At 36.1% G+C, this 16,716-nt stretch overlaps 1 protein-coding gene across 3 annotated transcripts in view; it reads right to left on the minus strand.

Moving 5' to 3' along the window:
- Positions 1 to 1,466: 1,466 nt before the first annotated feature.
- The window catches only part of LOC115234300 (neurotrimin), a 161,761-nt gene continuing 146,511 nt past the window's right edge, over positions 1,467 to 16,716 (minus strand). For 2 of the 3 annotated variants that reach the window (XM_029805274.1, XM_029805272.1), the window contains exons 5-10: positions 15,583 to 15,711; positions 15,112 to 15,249; positions 9,502 to 9,651; positions 8,635 to 8,679; positions 3,764 to 3,829; positions 1,467 to 3,520 (exon numbers count right to left, since the gene is read on the minus strand). In XM_029805274.1, coding sequence (XP_029661134.1) covers positions 3,360 to 3,520; positions 3,764 to 3,829; positions 8,635 to 8,679; positions 9,502 to 9,651; positions 15,112 to 15,249; positions 15,583 to 15,711 — 689 coding nt within the window. In that variant the 3' untranslated portion in view covers positions 1,467 to 3,359. Of the gene's footprint in view, positions 3,521 to 3,763; positions 3,830 to 3,990; positions 5,338 to 8,634; positions 8,680 to 9,501; positions 9,652 to 15,111; positions 15,250 to 15,582; positions 15,712 to 16,716 lie in introns of those variants that run through there. The other variant, XM_029805275.1, reaches the window with a different exon arrangement.

Here is a 16,716-nt window from a genome sequence, read left to right on the forward strand (position 1 = left end):
CTTTTAAAATTACATTTCTTGTAACATAAATAAATACTTTTTCTCAGATAATATATTTTTGTGTTAAATAATTCTTGTATTTATGCTCTTTTATGCTAAAGAAATGTCAGTAATTAAAATATATTTTCTTCTATATAAATTCTCTTTGCAGAGAAACGTCATATTAATATATATCAACTATTGCACGCGCGCATATATAAGAAAAAAAATTCTTTTTAGTATTGTTTTTCTAAACTGATAATTATTTGTATATAAGTTAATAAACGTCAATATTGTATCGATCTTCACACTAGTTTGATATACTCAGCTTGAACCATTTAAATTTGCAGATTCTTTAAATAAATTAATTGTAAGTAATTAAGCTTGCAGAAAAATAATAATAAAAAATCGATACAAAAATCAATTTTTCTATTACAGATACATTGAATCATCAATATTAAAAACTGCTAACTTAGTTATTTTTGCGTGGAAAATTGATCAATCTTACTCTCTCTTTACTTTCATAACAAGTTACAATTTTATGTTGTGCTAATGTAGGTTGTTTAATATTTTTTTCTAGTACTTCGGTTTTTCAACGCTCGATTACTCTTCCAAATAACAAGAATTTTCTTTGCTTTTCTTTAGTCAGCTTTAACTCATTTCGAGACTCAACCTTTTTTATACCTAATATTCAATAATAAGCTCTCTATCTGCATACGTATGCATACATCAGTGAACAAAAACACAAAACGCCATGTGTAAGCCCGGCATCGTAATATTGTATTATGATTCAAACTGTACAGAGAGTGTCCCAGTTTACAGAATGTGTTACCCAAAGCTCTAATAACTTAAGTAAAGTTCTGCGAATATTCGCGTCGATTACGATGTAAATATTGTGTGATGCGTTACCTAACGTTAATAATTAATGATACAGAAATAGCAGTTAATTGCTGGTTGGGATACTAATAAAAAAAATCGATAAAGTAACTCTTAATAAATCATTCAATCGTCAAACGCGCATTAAATTATCTATATTTGTTTCGTGAATTTGTCAAACATTGTGTATCATCGAGAAGTGTGTTTAGTTTACTCTATTTTATAAAAAAAAAATATATATATATTTTGCTGAATACTACATATCATTATGACAGTGGTAATATAGGTGGCTTTCAGCGGCGTCAGCCTACTTTCTAGTATATACAATACGTGTGAAATATAAAGCGAGATCTATTCACACGCAGTACATCGATCACTGCACGGAAATGATTTAAGGAGGCTCAAAGCCTCCTCAGTCTTGACTTAATGCTATTATATATATTGTATATAATTGTACTTATTATACATACTATATACAAATTATGATATATTCTCTGATTTATTTTCTGGAAAATAGAATTATTAAAAAATTAATTATATATTTTAAATACCCTTTAATTTGTAAAATATGAATTGAAATTATAAAATGCAATTCTTTGCTTTAAATATTAGAAAATTTAAATAAAATAATTATAAAATTGATAATCCTGCTTAAGGACTACTTAAGCAAAATTTTATGCAAAGATGGGAGAAATTATTAATTTAATAGTTTCGCTGAAAAATTCGAGGAACGCCGATGTGGCATCGTTACATTTATACTGTGTCTATATATATAGTACATATATCAGTAATTATACTGATACTATACATAATATCATACTATACAGAGAGTTATTATAGAACAGATTTCAGCTAACACAAACGTCCTTCCCGGTACAAATTCTAATGAACAATCCAGGATGTCCGTCGAGGATTTCCTTTTGGTGCGAGTCCTCAAGCGATGGCGATTAATATAATACGCCTCGTATATTCTATGAAATTAATGCTAGCTACTTTATGCACATGATAATCTTTTTTAATCAAAATTCAGGAGTTACAAAGAATCATTTAAAATGATGCCGACCGATGTCACTGTATTGATGCAACTTTAATAACTCGTTAGAGAAGACGGCTATCTATTGAATAAAACGAGATAAATCGCGCAGTCAACTTTTACAGGCTTACGTTTTTAAAGAAAAAAAAATTGTACCGGCTCATTTAAAAGAATAAAACATTGCTTGAAACTATATAGAGAAAGCAAGCAAGAGAAAAAGAGAGAAAGAAAAAGTAGCATAGAAGAAAGTTTGCCATCTTCGTAGTATTGAAAAGTATTCATGCTCTTCATGAAGAGAGATCAAATTGAAAATTTTAATATATATTCTTAATCGCTTGAATTTGCTCGTGATAAATAAATACAAAACATAATTAAAAACTTTTATATAGTATTTGATTTCTCTATTTATGCCGTGTGTGAAGTATATTTCTAAAATATTCGATACGCTTTTAGATTTGTCGAGAAAGATTGGCAGTTCGAAAGAAGTTTGAGTCTGTCTAATTGAGACGTTCATTCTTTACTTGAATTGGTTAGCACTGCCATAGTCTCTAATAAACGTGTAAGCTACCTTCTCCTTCAATCGATGTAGCCGCATCGTCACATTGTCGCATCGTTCGGCCATCGATTCGTAATAGACGTCCGATAGCCAATTAAAAATGACACAAAACACTGCCAACTGTCCGTCTTTCGTAGACGTGTTTCTTCATAGAAATTTATTTCTTCTCAATAAGACTTTGCGCTTATTGCTCGTTGTCAGGATTGATCATTACCGGATTTTGTAGTGCAAATTCGTACTTTCTTGATCGATAAAAAAGATTTTTTTTTTTCTTATACGTTATTTCATAGAGAAATTATTAGATGTATGTAAAAAGTTATCTCACAGTTGCGTAGAATATTATTTTCATAGTGCACATAAACAAATGAAATTATTGATAACGATCAAAAATAAGAGCTCTTCTTTTAAAAAAAAAAAAAATTGTGTTAAAAAATAATTAAGGGTAATCAAAATATTTAACTCGCATATTCTTTTCGAAAATTAGTCGTTTCTTTATCACGGTTGTTATAATGTTCAAAATTTATAGATATTTCAGTTATCTCTGCGGTACTGCTAATCCGCAACACCAAGATAAATAAAGAGTAAGAGTTCCGCAACGTTGAACATGATTACCGGGCACATAGGGTAGATTTGCGCACTCAATTCCGGGCCCGAAATTGTCCGCAATGACCGTTTCTTAAGTCGTAATCCTCCCTTAGCGAACTACGCGAGTTGCGGAGACGCCACTAATGCTACTTACAGTATTATTATCTTATCGTTTAAGTTTAAAGTGTAGTATGGTCAACGCAGTCCTCGACGATATTCATCCTCGACTGAAGTCCCTGAGCGATGAATTTACAAGTGGATGTACAAAGTCATATGTTTCGATGATCGAAGTACGTGTGTGATAGCGTGCAGCGCTGTCGCGGGTAGATCTCAGGCCGGATGCAACGTACGCATCTGCGGATGATGATGGAGACAGAGGCACAGCGCGACGAGGATCAACAAGAGCAACGAGCTACCGTTGCTGTTGGCGCTGGAGTCATCATAATCCGTTATGTCCCCTCCGTTCTCCTTACGATTTCGTAGTTTCGAATCTACGATGGCAGATTTGAAGATACATATTAATAGCATAATATTATATTATCATAAAAAAGAAATTATAAAAAATTTAAATTTTGTAGTTTAAAAACACAATGATTTTTATCTGAATAATAAAGAATCAAGACATCATTTATATCCAGTTTATAATAATTTAAGAATATGTACGATATTGAAAAGAATTAAGAAGGATACTTGATGTCAATCATCTTTATTAAATTTTGATGTTCAATATGTACCTGGCTCTTTTAGCATATCTTGATTTCCACCCAGGATATCGTTCCCTGAATTATGCCTTGGTTTACCTGCAAACAAAGCGAGATATTGAACGATATCGTTTCTCCCTCGAGGCGAAGTTTATATTTTGATATTGTCAATATTGTCTAAGTAAATATTTACGGATACTTTTATTCATAAGCAATAATTATGAATATTCCGTCTATTCCCCTCCTCCTGGGTTTTTATCCAGCACAGTTCATTTTGTAACGATGTTATAGCAGTGTTAATCGACAACCGTTAAATATATCAATTATGAGTATTTATTTAATAACTTATTTTGTTACGTAAACGTAAGCAAATCAGTGTGCCAGATTTTTGCAAATTTACGGATGAAACATTCAATTGAGTCCTATTATTTCAGTTGTTTTCTCATTCCGCTTTCTTTGATTAATTGGTGCCCGTTGAATGTCTTTAAAGCAATTTGTTTCGCAATGTGGTATTCGGTTTCGGGTGGTACGTCACGGGACTACTAATGACGACGGTTGTTAAATCAATTGCAAGAGAAATAGCGATGACAGCCGGCACGAAGAGAGAAAACGATTTACGAGACAAGTTTATAACGCAGAATAAAAATATCCAATCTAATATATTCGAATTGAGCTTAGTTACATATCTCCAATAGCGATTTAGTTTCAAGATACGTATTTTATGTGAGTCAATTTTTGTCATAAAATCTTGATGAATGTAATTATAGATTCATCGCACATTTTTTGAAATTCGTTTATTTTAATCTCGCGCAGTTTAAACGGCGAGAAAAACGCTATACTAAAAAAAAAATTGCACGTTAATTTATTTTTTTTCCTGACAAAAATACGATAAATCTCTGCACAAAAGTGGGACAAATTTAATGTTAAACAGCGATAAAAAAGTGTTAAAACCGGGTAAAGTAGGGAATCGCTATTGGAAAAGCGATTCAGCGTTTTGCTCGTGATGAGAGGGCGAGTTCGTTTGTCTCCGTGAAAAATGCGGCTTCGACCGTGTGTTTTCTCAAGTAATGAGAAGAACGAATGAACGTGGCGGTTCGTACTCGATAAGACCAGTCCGTGGCAAATTGTGGAAGGGCTTAAGGTATGACCAATGTGTTTGCCTTCACGTTGTTAAGTTTCCGTCCGAAGTTTCAGGGATGCCGCATCGTTTGCTCTCGCACATAGTGGAAAATTGACCCGTCTGTTCTACATCTCTATTATTTTTGCCAGATGAATCACTCCGATAGAATACATTAAAATGATCTCATCAAGAATCAAATTCGCGCGGTCAAATTCGCGCTTCGGCCTTTCCAACAGATATAGAAATGATCTACTTTCTATTTTCCATTATTTCCGAAGCGTGTCATATCCATGTATATTGTTTCGCGCATTTAACTCAACGAGAGAGAGAGAAAGAGAGAGAGACCTGTACCTCTATATAGACGTGTATATTTAACCCTCGAAGCGTATGTGGCGAGGTGGAAAGAGTTCAATAAAATTGACCCGCGACACACCGAGACCTGGTCTCTATAAATCTTCCATCGCGCGATGCAACGTCGCCTCCCAATCTGTTGGCATCAAAATATTTTGCATATATCGATTTCCGGGTGTCGGGCGAACGGGAAGTTGGACCGAAGACGGGTCAATAATAAATCCCGGATTTTTCATTATGATGGTGCGGAAGATACTTGGTGAAATATGAGAGTAAGCTGCTTTTTACGAGCAGCTCGCGTTGACATCGCCTTCGTGCGCCGATTATTTATTGCCGCCAGCAAAACACGCGCGCGGTCTTCCCGCGCTGCTAATTATGGTAATTTGTGTATACAGTTATATAATCGTACACACTCTTGCCAAAAAATTTCGTTTCGGGGCGCGGACGGACCGAAATGCACATCCGGAGCGTTACGCGAAAAAAAAAAAAAAAAGAAGAAACATTACAACGAGCCGATTTACGTCGAAGAAAGACGTCAACTGTGTAATCAAAAATTTCAATTCGCGCTCATATTGCCTTTATATCCAGCTATCTCGCGCTTTTCAGTACGGCGACTGCATAAAGACTCACGATGAGACTCGTATTCGCGGCCGTGAGAAGTCCGCGTAGCCGTAAAAACATCGATTAGCCATAAAACGAAGACGGCGCGAGAGATGTTTAAAGTTTTCCCCTTGCGAAAATGAATCATTAAAGCAGCGAGAGAGAAGACTCGAGCATCTTGGAGCTATATCACGGCCGTCGGGAGTGTCTTAAAGCACATGCTTCAAAGCCCCTGGATTTTATATCGACATTTTTCATCCTGATATAGTAGTTATATTACGTTATAATAGCACACACGCGTTGTACGGTCAAGAAGCGCGACATAGCGTGTCTCAGCCTTAAATACATATCTATATGATACGTATGACTGGCACAATTTATGCACATACTCAGCCATTATCTATCTCACCCCTCACGAGCTATTTGTATCCTCTTTTATTAAAAAGTTTTAATACTTTATTTTTCAGCATCGAAATTTTTGAAACTAATAATGCGAATAGCAGACTATAATATGTACAGGCTATTATATATACGAACAAATATAACGTTTTATATACGAAGCATAAAAATATTGGCAGTTATTTCAAACATTCGAAATATGCGATCGTGGAAATTTGCAAAAATATCAGATCTGTTTATTATTTTAATGTTACGCGATACTATATATATTTTTATGGCAAATAAAAAAAAAAAAATAATAATAATGCAACGTAGAGATAACAAAATACTTTTTCGTGCGCTTAGTTAATACTCGGGCAGAGCGCAACGAAATATAGCGAAGCACGATGCGGCGCACTGACATGTAATTTACCATCTCCTTTGAGAGGCCGATGTATTGTAGCACAAAGCTCTTGCCGTATTATTATCTCTTTGAATATATCAACTACTCGGAAATACCGCGCCGAGAGAAAAGAATCTTTCGTGAATTGGTACTCACTCTAAACGTTCGTTTGCCATGCATTTATTCCCCCCTCCTCTCTTCCCCCCGTCTTCCAATTCGCATGCTAAAGATAAATCCGATAATAACATGGAAGAAAAATCAAAGCGACGAAATCAAATAACTTATCATCGACTTTCAGCTGCGTGTGTGGGCATTTTATATTGTTTTAAAATTAATTATCTATAAAATTTTCATATTGACGATATAATAATGTAAAAATGATTATTAAAGCCATAATATGCTACAGGTGATGCTCTTTTTATCTTTCAGAGATATATTGAACGTTCTTCTCCCAAGCAACTTCTAAGTATCTCGCTAAGAGATACGCGCCAAGTTATTCAAGGGAAAGTATGTTACGCATGGTGTTTTAAAATTAATTATCTATAAAATTTTCATATTGACGATATAATAATGTTAAAATGATTATTAAAGCCACATAATATGCTACAGGTGATGCTCTTTTTATCTTTCAGAGATATATTGAACGTTCTTCTCCCAAGCAACTTCTAAGTATCTCGCTAAGAGATACGCGCCAAGTTATTCAAGGGAAAGTATGTTACGCATGGTTGTGCGAGACGTCAACGCGTACGCGCGGATACAAGAAGAGAGACCGAGAAGCGAGTCCCCCTTCGGAAACTTCAGTTCTGCTCTTTTCTCTGCGCGATGAAAAGCAGATTGGCGGCGCAAGAGCGGCAGGTGCAAGAGAGCCGAAATGGTATTCATCCGTGAGTCTCTTTAAAAAGTCGTTTCTCTAAACGTCTATCTCTGCTATCGCGACTGCACCGCGCATTCTGCATCGAGCCTTCTGCATCAAGCCTCGCGCAGACTTTTGTGCGCGCTCCGTCCGCGACGGCGACCTGTCGTAAAAACGAGACCGTCCGCGTAACCCGACACGACGACGGCTCCTATTCATCCGCGATTTTACGCTGAAATAGTGCCGACCCTCTCCTAGAACCTGCACACTCGACGATGGAGAAGCTCGAACTTGGTCGGATGGAAAACTTGAAATGTCTTTAACAAGCACGGATGACATGAATTCGCATGGACGTGCAGCCTTTGTTGCGTTCCACGATAGATTATATTGCTTTCTCTCTCTCTCTCTCTTTTTCATTGTTGATAAAAATTATGATCCGACGATATTTGACAACATTGCACTTTTTTCTTTTTAATAACAATCTACATTCTTATAGGAGTATAGTATTATCACATACGCGAAAAATATATATCATGAAATGCATTTTGAAAATTAACGCGTTCAGAAAATAATGACGAAATAATATGTTATTTGTTCACTTTATAATGCCAGATATTTTTACTAGATATTTTCCCAATTAAAACACAGAGGATAGAAGATAATGCCGAGATTGTATGAGTACATTGTTTGGTTTAACTATACAATGCTAAAATACGTACTTTGACTGGGCTCAGAATGTGTTCGATCGAACAAACTGACTACTCGATCTAATTAATCAGCGACCTGCGTTTGTCTACTGGAAGTACACTACGTTCCATCATTCAAAAAGTACCTCTCAACACAAAGCGAGCAATAAGGGCGGGTGATCGATTTATATTTTCGAACAACGAGATTGGAATGAAGCAGTTAATTAATCAATGGCTTAGCATCTCTACAAAGTAGCTTCATTCAGGATTTCATTAAAATTCATAAAAAATTTATAATTTCATATAATTTTAAAACTGAGAATCGCGAATCAAAAAAAGCTTCTTCTTATCAGTAGTAAAAACAAACTACGTGCGATCCCTTTCGCGTTTTCCGCGTCGCCGTCGCAATCTTTCAAAAGTATATACAAGAGCTCGCTATATTATATACTTTTTTGCATAGAAAAAGGAAAATTACGCTTTGGACGTACTGCTTAAGTAGAAAATAGTACTTACCTTTGTGCTTGGTGTTGCTGTCGTTGGAAGTGGAGTTCGATATTGCTGAAACATAAATAACAGCGTTCTCTCTCAATATTATTCAAACGATACTACATCACGCACATCAAAGTGACGTCAGACATGTAAAGCGAGCGCGAACTGAAGAATGTCTCGAGTCGAGGGGATGCACTGAAGAGCGATTCGCGGCCCCGGCAGTTGTAGGTAAGAAATAACGAGGCGAATATATACAACACGCGGATAGTTTCTTTTCGAGTCACACTTTAACTCGCAACTTTGTTTATGCATGTTCTAACTCCTTGTTATCTTTTACTTTACGAGCGCAAACAATTTCAATGCGCGCATAGATGCGCACTTCGCACTTCGTTGTTTCCAGAGTGCCGATTCACATATTGGATAGGTACTAACCTCCGCAAACGTATAGGTATAACGCGTCAGTTGAGTGTATACAAGAACTTTCCTAGAGAGCTGTGATTCCGAATCGGAGAGACCAGTAGCCCCGTAGTCGCAAGAATATATTTTGCGAAAAATTGTTTTATTCATAAGCGCGCGAGCACTTTTAAGAATAATAAGGTCTGACCTGCCTCGCGCCGGATTTCACTCGGTATTTCGTAAAAATTCCAACTATTTTAACACAGCTGCTGCTTAATAAGCTGCAGCCAGTGCGCGAGCGAGCTATTTTACTGCTATTTTGTCGAATCCGATACGCCAGAGTGTCTCAGATGTATATACAGAAAATAATATAAATTTTATTACAATTTAGTTTCGCTAAGCATCGCTTATTATGAAATTCATTACCGGAATCTCTCTCTGCTGCGCAGAAAAATGGCGAGAATTTTAGATGAGAGATGCTATAATTACACTTACGATAGACTTTAATGCTGCCGTCAGTGTCGCCCAGCGAATTTCTAGAGACACATTTGTACGAGCCGTAATCCGCCGGACTGACGGTGTTTATCGTCAGTATCATGTGTACCTTGTACGCGTTATCTTTCAGCACTGGCTCGTATTTTCCTCCTGTAACAAATTGCAATTCCGTTAGTAATGCGCTGCACAGTTTTATTTCGGCGCTTTGTTTTCTTCCGTATCGTCAAAATTAAAGATAAACTCTCCCGAATCGCGCGCGCGGCTGCGATCGCCGAATTACATCAATTGAATCAGAGCGATATAAAAAAAAAAAAAAAAAAAAAAAAAAAAAAAAAAAAAAAACGGGACATTTATACAAAAAAAAAAAAAAAAAATGACGTGGACATTATATATCCGCGTTCTTTGCCCCAATTTCAGAAAAATCACGTTTAAATCAACTAGACACGTGAGCGCATACCGGAATAGAAAAAAAAGGAAAAACAAAAAAATTCGCTTTTCCGTCATGTGCTGTCAGTCACGTCCGCCCGGGGTTACCTGTCATTCCCTTGACGTGATTTACTCTTTTGGGTGGAGCTTGAAAATAGAAGTACGACCGAATCACGGATATTTTTATCGGAATATGCGGCGGTAATCGAGGGCTTTTAAATGACCGTCTGTCCTTCGTGCATTCATGGTATGTGGGTCGACCGCGGCGCGGTGACAATACGAAAAATCTCATAGAAACTACTCGTCTCATGGCCGTTTCCTTTTATAATAAAAGGCATAGTTGGATGAGAAAGCCGGAATTTAACAGAGAGATCTGTTTTCTAATTATTTCCTACTGGAAAAGTCGGTCGGGCGATTTAATAAGCGGTTGGCACGATTTATTTGGACGTTATCTGTGTCTCAGGAAACTTTTTCTCTCGCGCGTGATTGATTTTATAGACGCGGTTTTTTTTATCTCCAAAAAGAGAAAGAGAGATTAGCACGCAAACGTTTTCAAAAGGATAACAATTCAATAAAGATAATAAAAGACATTTCGCGTTGGACATACACAAATCATTTTACTGTTGCACAAAATTTATGCTTATTTTACTAGAGTATCGAGAATATCCAGTTGTCACTAGTATCTGAGAATTTATGAGATATTAAATTATAAGTTGCAGAAATAAAAAGTTGTTAAAATCTTTTATATCGAGGTCTCATGATGCATTACGTATGGCTATTATTGAACGTTTCTATACACACACACACACACACACACACTCGCACAAGTGTATCGGTTTTTCTATTATATTATCTCCTCGTAACGTTACATATATAAATTTACGATCCTTGTTCTGATTCTCTTGTAAGCGTGTCATAACAGCATAAAATGGTGAATACCGACATTCGCGATCACGAAAAGCGTATTATCCGTTCCGAGTCCATTCTGAGGTGAATCCAAAGTACGTTCCGTCCACGACTGTATCCCTTTTATTGTTCCGTTTTGCATTCTGCGCCGGGCGCTTTTCGCGTCAGATACCATCTGGGGATGAACCGTTTTGGTATCTTACGAGCCGAGAACCACCGGAAGCACCCGTTGAATAGCGCCGATCGAAACAGAAATTACGTTAACTTAAGATCGCCGCGCGTCGAATATCGAACTAGCGTTCGCGATAGACGATGCTACGGACGGACCATCTTCCAACCTGATTGAACTATTGTGACGTTTTACCTTCGACAGCCGTGGGAATTCGTAGACGACTGTCGATCTCAACGGCAGTTTCCGGCCTGAAATGGAACGTCATTTACTACGTCATCGATTGGCAGAGGCGATTTGCCGGCCGTTTTGATAAAACGTGGGATCTTAGATGCTTGAATTGATTATGCAAGCTATATCACGGGAAGATGTAAGGCATCGAAATCGTTCGGTCCTCGATAGCGACGTGTCCAAATTGTAGCTCGAGGATGTGATTTCTGTCATTTCAAATAGAATATAGAGACGTGCAATACGAAATTATTACTATATAATATTTGAAAGCCGATATTATAAGATAAAATTAAATCAAGGTGAAATATCTATTACGAGAATATCACTCTTAGACCGGTATTCATAGACAGTTCTTATATTTAAGACCGTCTTAAGCACAATCTTAAGATGTCCTAAACCAATTACAGAGCCGTATTAGCATCTTAAGACATTACTTAAGACGGTCTTGAAATAAGAACTGACTATGAATACCGGCCTTTAATAAAAAATCAATTGAAATCTTCGTTAAGTCACTGCCCGTTAAAACGGATAAATTTTTGGATTATATATGAATATTATTTTTGGATATTATTTTTGGATATTATATTTGGATATTCGGATATTATAGCAAATTTATATTAAGAGAGAATTTATATAAATTATATACAGATTAATATTAAACATATGGAAAGAACAAAATAATATTTTTAACATTGTTCAAATCAGCCCACTTTTTTAGCTTTTACAAGAACCAACAAATTGCTACCAAAGTCTTCATACATAAGCACTTAAAAAGATGTGATAAAACTTTCTTCCATGCCGTTTCGTAAACTGAAAAGAAAAGATTATTGAGATGACAACTTTGCTCTTGTGAAAATGCTTTTGTAAAAATTGTTCGCCTTGATGCTAGAATTTGGCGATAGCTGTCAGTTTGGGCGCTTGTTTCCGGAGGAGAAATTCCGTTTCTATTGTACTCGGCATCGGCGGAGGCGATTTGAAGGCGATCCGATTTGTATAGGACAAAATTTGAATTATGCAGAGTGAGTCGTCGGAAAATATAGGTTATTGAAATTGTCTCAATATATAACAGCGACATTAATAATTTTTTTAATAAAGAGCTCTGCAACGGTTTTTATAAAAAGAAAAAATTTTTTTCTTTTTCTCTTTCTCTATCTCCCTCTCTCTCATTTTTCTTCTCTCTCTTTCTATTTTTAAATCATTATCGAAAAATATCAAGTATATCGCGAGCTCGGCTTTCCATTCCATTTTATATATGATACTACATATTAGTTTGGTCAAATCGATTTTTATGCAAACGGGTAATTCAGAAAAAAAAAAGATGATATATATATAAAGCCAGAGATGATCCGCTTTTTTACTTGATTGACCGATATCTCGTAACGTTTTCTCTAGAATACTCTACGAAATTTCGACGTCGCCACCAAGAACTATTTCCGATCTAAACGACGAGTTCGACGCTATCTGCCATGGCATCGATCACGATACGTCTTGTTAGAACGCGTGAAATCGCTTCCAATCATTTTTCCAGTCACGCCATTCGTACATGCATCCCTTATTCTCGCACCGCTCGCGTTATTTCTTATTGCATCCATTGTAATCGTTAAGGCGAATATATTACCATGTTGTTTGTGCGACGCCGTAACACATCTCGTCGATGTATAATCTCATCGAAATAACTTAACACAATCCGACGACAGAAACAAACGTCAATCCGTATTAGCTTTGATCACGTTCCGTCAATAGACGAGCGCAAACAAACAAAAAAAAAAAAAAGAAAAAAAAGAAAAAAAGAGGAGAAATGTGCGGGACGGGCAATCTCGCGGATTGACATCAGGCGGTCAAAAGCGAGCGCGGGATGAAATTTTTACAATCACGCGTCTGTTCCGCCGGTTCTGTTTATTTGAATGCTTTCAATTAGACGCAAATGGAAATTGGCCGAAGAAATGAAAGAAACACAGGATGTACACGAGCGTGCAATTTGAATGCAACGTTTTCACCGCTTCGGGGCTAGCTTCAACATTCATCCCAAAGTGCACTACAATGTAACGAATATATAACTATAAAAAAAAGGACAAACAAGGCCGTCATCCTATTCGGTTTTCTCAAAAATGAATTCACAGCGACTTTCGACAGGATGATTCTGAATTATTTCCCACAATTCTTAGAAATCTACTCCTTTTTATGCACCGCTATACATAGATAGAATACCTAGCTAAATCTTGATAATCTTTGAATCGTATAATTTATATTTGATAGTCGAGTGAATTATATATGCGCGATCACCTTTATATAATTAAAACTTCTTTTGTTCCGTTCCGCTTTACTGCTATTAATCCCATTACTATTGATTAGCCTGCGTTTGGAGCATCGCAAAAAAAAAAGAGATATCTTTAAATTCCTTTATAAATAAAATCCTTTAATGCCATTTTATCCATGAATCCAATCTGGAAGTTAATTCCCTAAATGAGTTTCTACTGGAAACGCGGCGTTGCTTTTAATTTACACGCGGTCCGGCCTTGTATATCTTGAAAATAAATGCAGGAGGAGGTAATATGGCGATTACAAGAGGCAATCTAGTTTTTAATACCGTTAGATTTATTTATTTAAGCAGTATACCAGCAATACACGGCGGCGCGAACATCTCGCGCGGTTCTCTTCTTTCGGGCCGTTTATATGACCGGAATTAGCCTCTGAATAATGCATGCGAATCCCGGTAGCACGTTAAAGGTATAACACGATTTTATCTGGCATTTATGAGGAAGGCTAAGGACGCGCGCGACGAGTATGTATATGAACGCCAAACACGACCGGGATCGCCCTTTTCTGCGCGTCGACCGTTATTACATCGCCGTGTTGTGGTTAGCATTTGCATCTGTATCGAACGCAATAATGTTGCGCACAATGCGAGTTTTGACCCCCGATCGTGTTAACATGTAATCCCGCGTCCGAAGATTTCTGTCAGCTGTTTAAATGAGATTGAAAAGCCGTAAGCGTGTTTCCTACAATGACGTAGTATAATGTGTGTTATCCAGAATATAATATACGTACATCGCGCGCAACTAATACGGCATAAAAGCATACAAGAGAAATACGTCATAATAATTCATTGTTGTGTATCATAACTCATCGTTCGTCTCGTAACTTGCGATCGTTGGGCGTCTAATGAACGCGCGATACTATGTTTTTCATAATACGCTTAATTCTCGGCCGTAAAAGAACGCGCGCCATAACCGCGCAGCTTCCTCCGATGATTAAATATACTCGACAGGGGTCACGCAAGTGTACGTGCCCCTATTTGTGTGTATGTATGCGCGCATCGCGATACGAGAAAAAAGATATGAATCCGAAAAGGGATGGCGAATCGATGCAAAGTACTAAAGCCGTCTTTTATAGGCGGCGTATAAAGCAGAGCGAAACGCTTATATTCGCGCTTTGCCCGTGTGCGTGTTTATGCGTTCGGTATGGAACTTTCATTATTCAGAGGGTTCGTTAACAACCAGTTATTTTCCTTCCTCGCAAATACACACTACGTGGAGAGGAGAATACACGTCGGGGGTGTAATTATCTTTCTCTCGTGGAGTTACATGAATCATCAAAAAGCGCGATAGGTGCGTGCCGCGAACGATGCATATTACAAAATTGTAAAGTCATCCCACTTTCTACCATAGTCATGATTCTTTCATGAGACCCCCGCGTCTTACCCCGCGAACGACCGCGAAATCTTATTATGCAATTCCAACATATCGTGCGATAAAAGACTTCATATAAATTTTCGTTGATTTGTCGCTAACAAATTTCATGTCGTGTCTGCTTTTCGTCCAAGTCAAATTATTATTTATTGTTTTATTAGATATCTCTCTTATCTTATTAATACTAACCTTGCGCTACAATCTTGTCCTGATCTCTGGTCCAATAATTGATAGATTTCGGAAATGCTTCTGAGTAGCATTCGAGAGTCAGCTTCTGACCTTCGCGGACACCAACTAATTGATTCTGAACCCAAATCATTGGTGGAACTGAAACAATTACAAAACGACACTAAATTTCAAACGAAATCCTTATAAGTAAATCCTTGGTCACTATTTACATAATTGCTTTTAGTAATTATTTTGTGTGACACCTTCGCGTGTAAATATAAAATATTCTTCTTTATATTTATTTCATATTCCTTTTGTTTATTTCTGATAATTAAATAAATTTTTGTCATTTAATATTTTATATAACCATGCCAACTAATTATTTACATTTTATGATAATTTATTCAAAGAAATAAAAAGCAATGTCACGTAATTTAAGCTGAGATTAAATTTAATTCGAGATAAAATGCACGTGGTAGATAATATACGTACAATGCACAGTAAGCATTATTCTTTTACTGACAGAAGGTGGCACGCCATTGGATGCGATGCATAAATAGGAACCCATATGTAGCCGATTTACTTTTGTAATATTGAAACTCGAGCCATCCACACTCGAAACTGTAATCAGAGAAAGTAATTATAATCATAAAAATCATATCAACGTAATTTTGTATATATAATTACGCATTTATTATAAATAATTATATATAATATCTAATTATTTGTGATATAGAAATATAATATTAAGATAATAATAAAATTAGATGGTTTTATCAGATGTTACTGATTACTATCTTTTTATATTATCAGTTATGATATGAAACTCATTCTGCAAGATATTTCGAATTAAAGATATGTTTATTACGGAATTTAATTTGAAAGGAAGAAATTTTATTTGTCAGTAAAAAATAAAAAAAGTGTGAAAATTTTGTCGGGCGAACGAAATTACAACTACATGTTGAAAAAGTATCAATAAGTTTGCAACGAGAATTTCTGTGAGAAATATGATCGATGTTATCGGTGATAAATCGAGGTAGATGTAACTTTTACGCTATGACATCGAATGCTTTTTGGTGTCAATCGATTTTTGCATGAAACATGGAACGTCAGACCTCAGTGGAATTCGCCAAAAAATTTTTTTTTTTTTTTTATTCTCGGGAATGTGTTACGGTTTTCAGGAATTTCGATAAAGTTATAGCTATAGACAACTCGGTGCATGGGAAAGTGCGTGATGCCGGATCGATGCCGCTTTGATGTCGATATTTTTATTAGCGTTGGCAGACCAAAACTGTAGAATTTTCGAAAAACTTCGCAATTACGTTTGATTAAAAAAATATCATTTCGCCCTCGTAATATATTTTCCGTTTGCTAGTTTTTAATTTTTGATAACATCATTCAAGTTTAAGACTGAAAATTAAAATTACTAAAAAAGCCTCACAAAGGTAAAAAAAAATGCCAAGTACATATAAAAAATATCCCGATTTATATGCAACAAAAAGTTGAAAAAAATATTTATTAATTAAAATTCATACATGGAACAAAAAAATATTAAAATTTCTTATAAAAAAACTTTTCTCCTAAAAAATAATAAACACTATTAAAAAAAAAAAAATTGAACCGATA

This window comes from Formica exsecta, unplaced genomic scaffold (genome assembly GCF_003651465.1).
Source record: "Formica exsecta isolate Colony F162 unplaced genomic scaffold, ASM365146v1 scaffold2, whole genome shotgun sequence".
Taxonomy (NCBI): Eukaryota; Metazoa; Arthropoda; class Insecta; order Hymenoptera; family Formicidae; genus Formica; species Formica exsecta.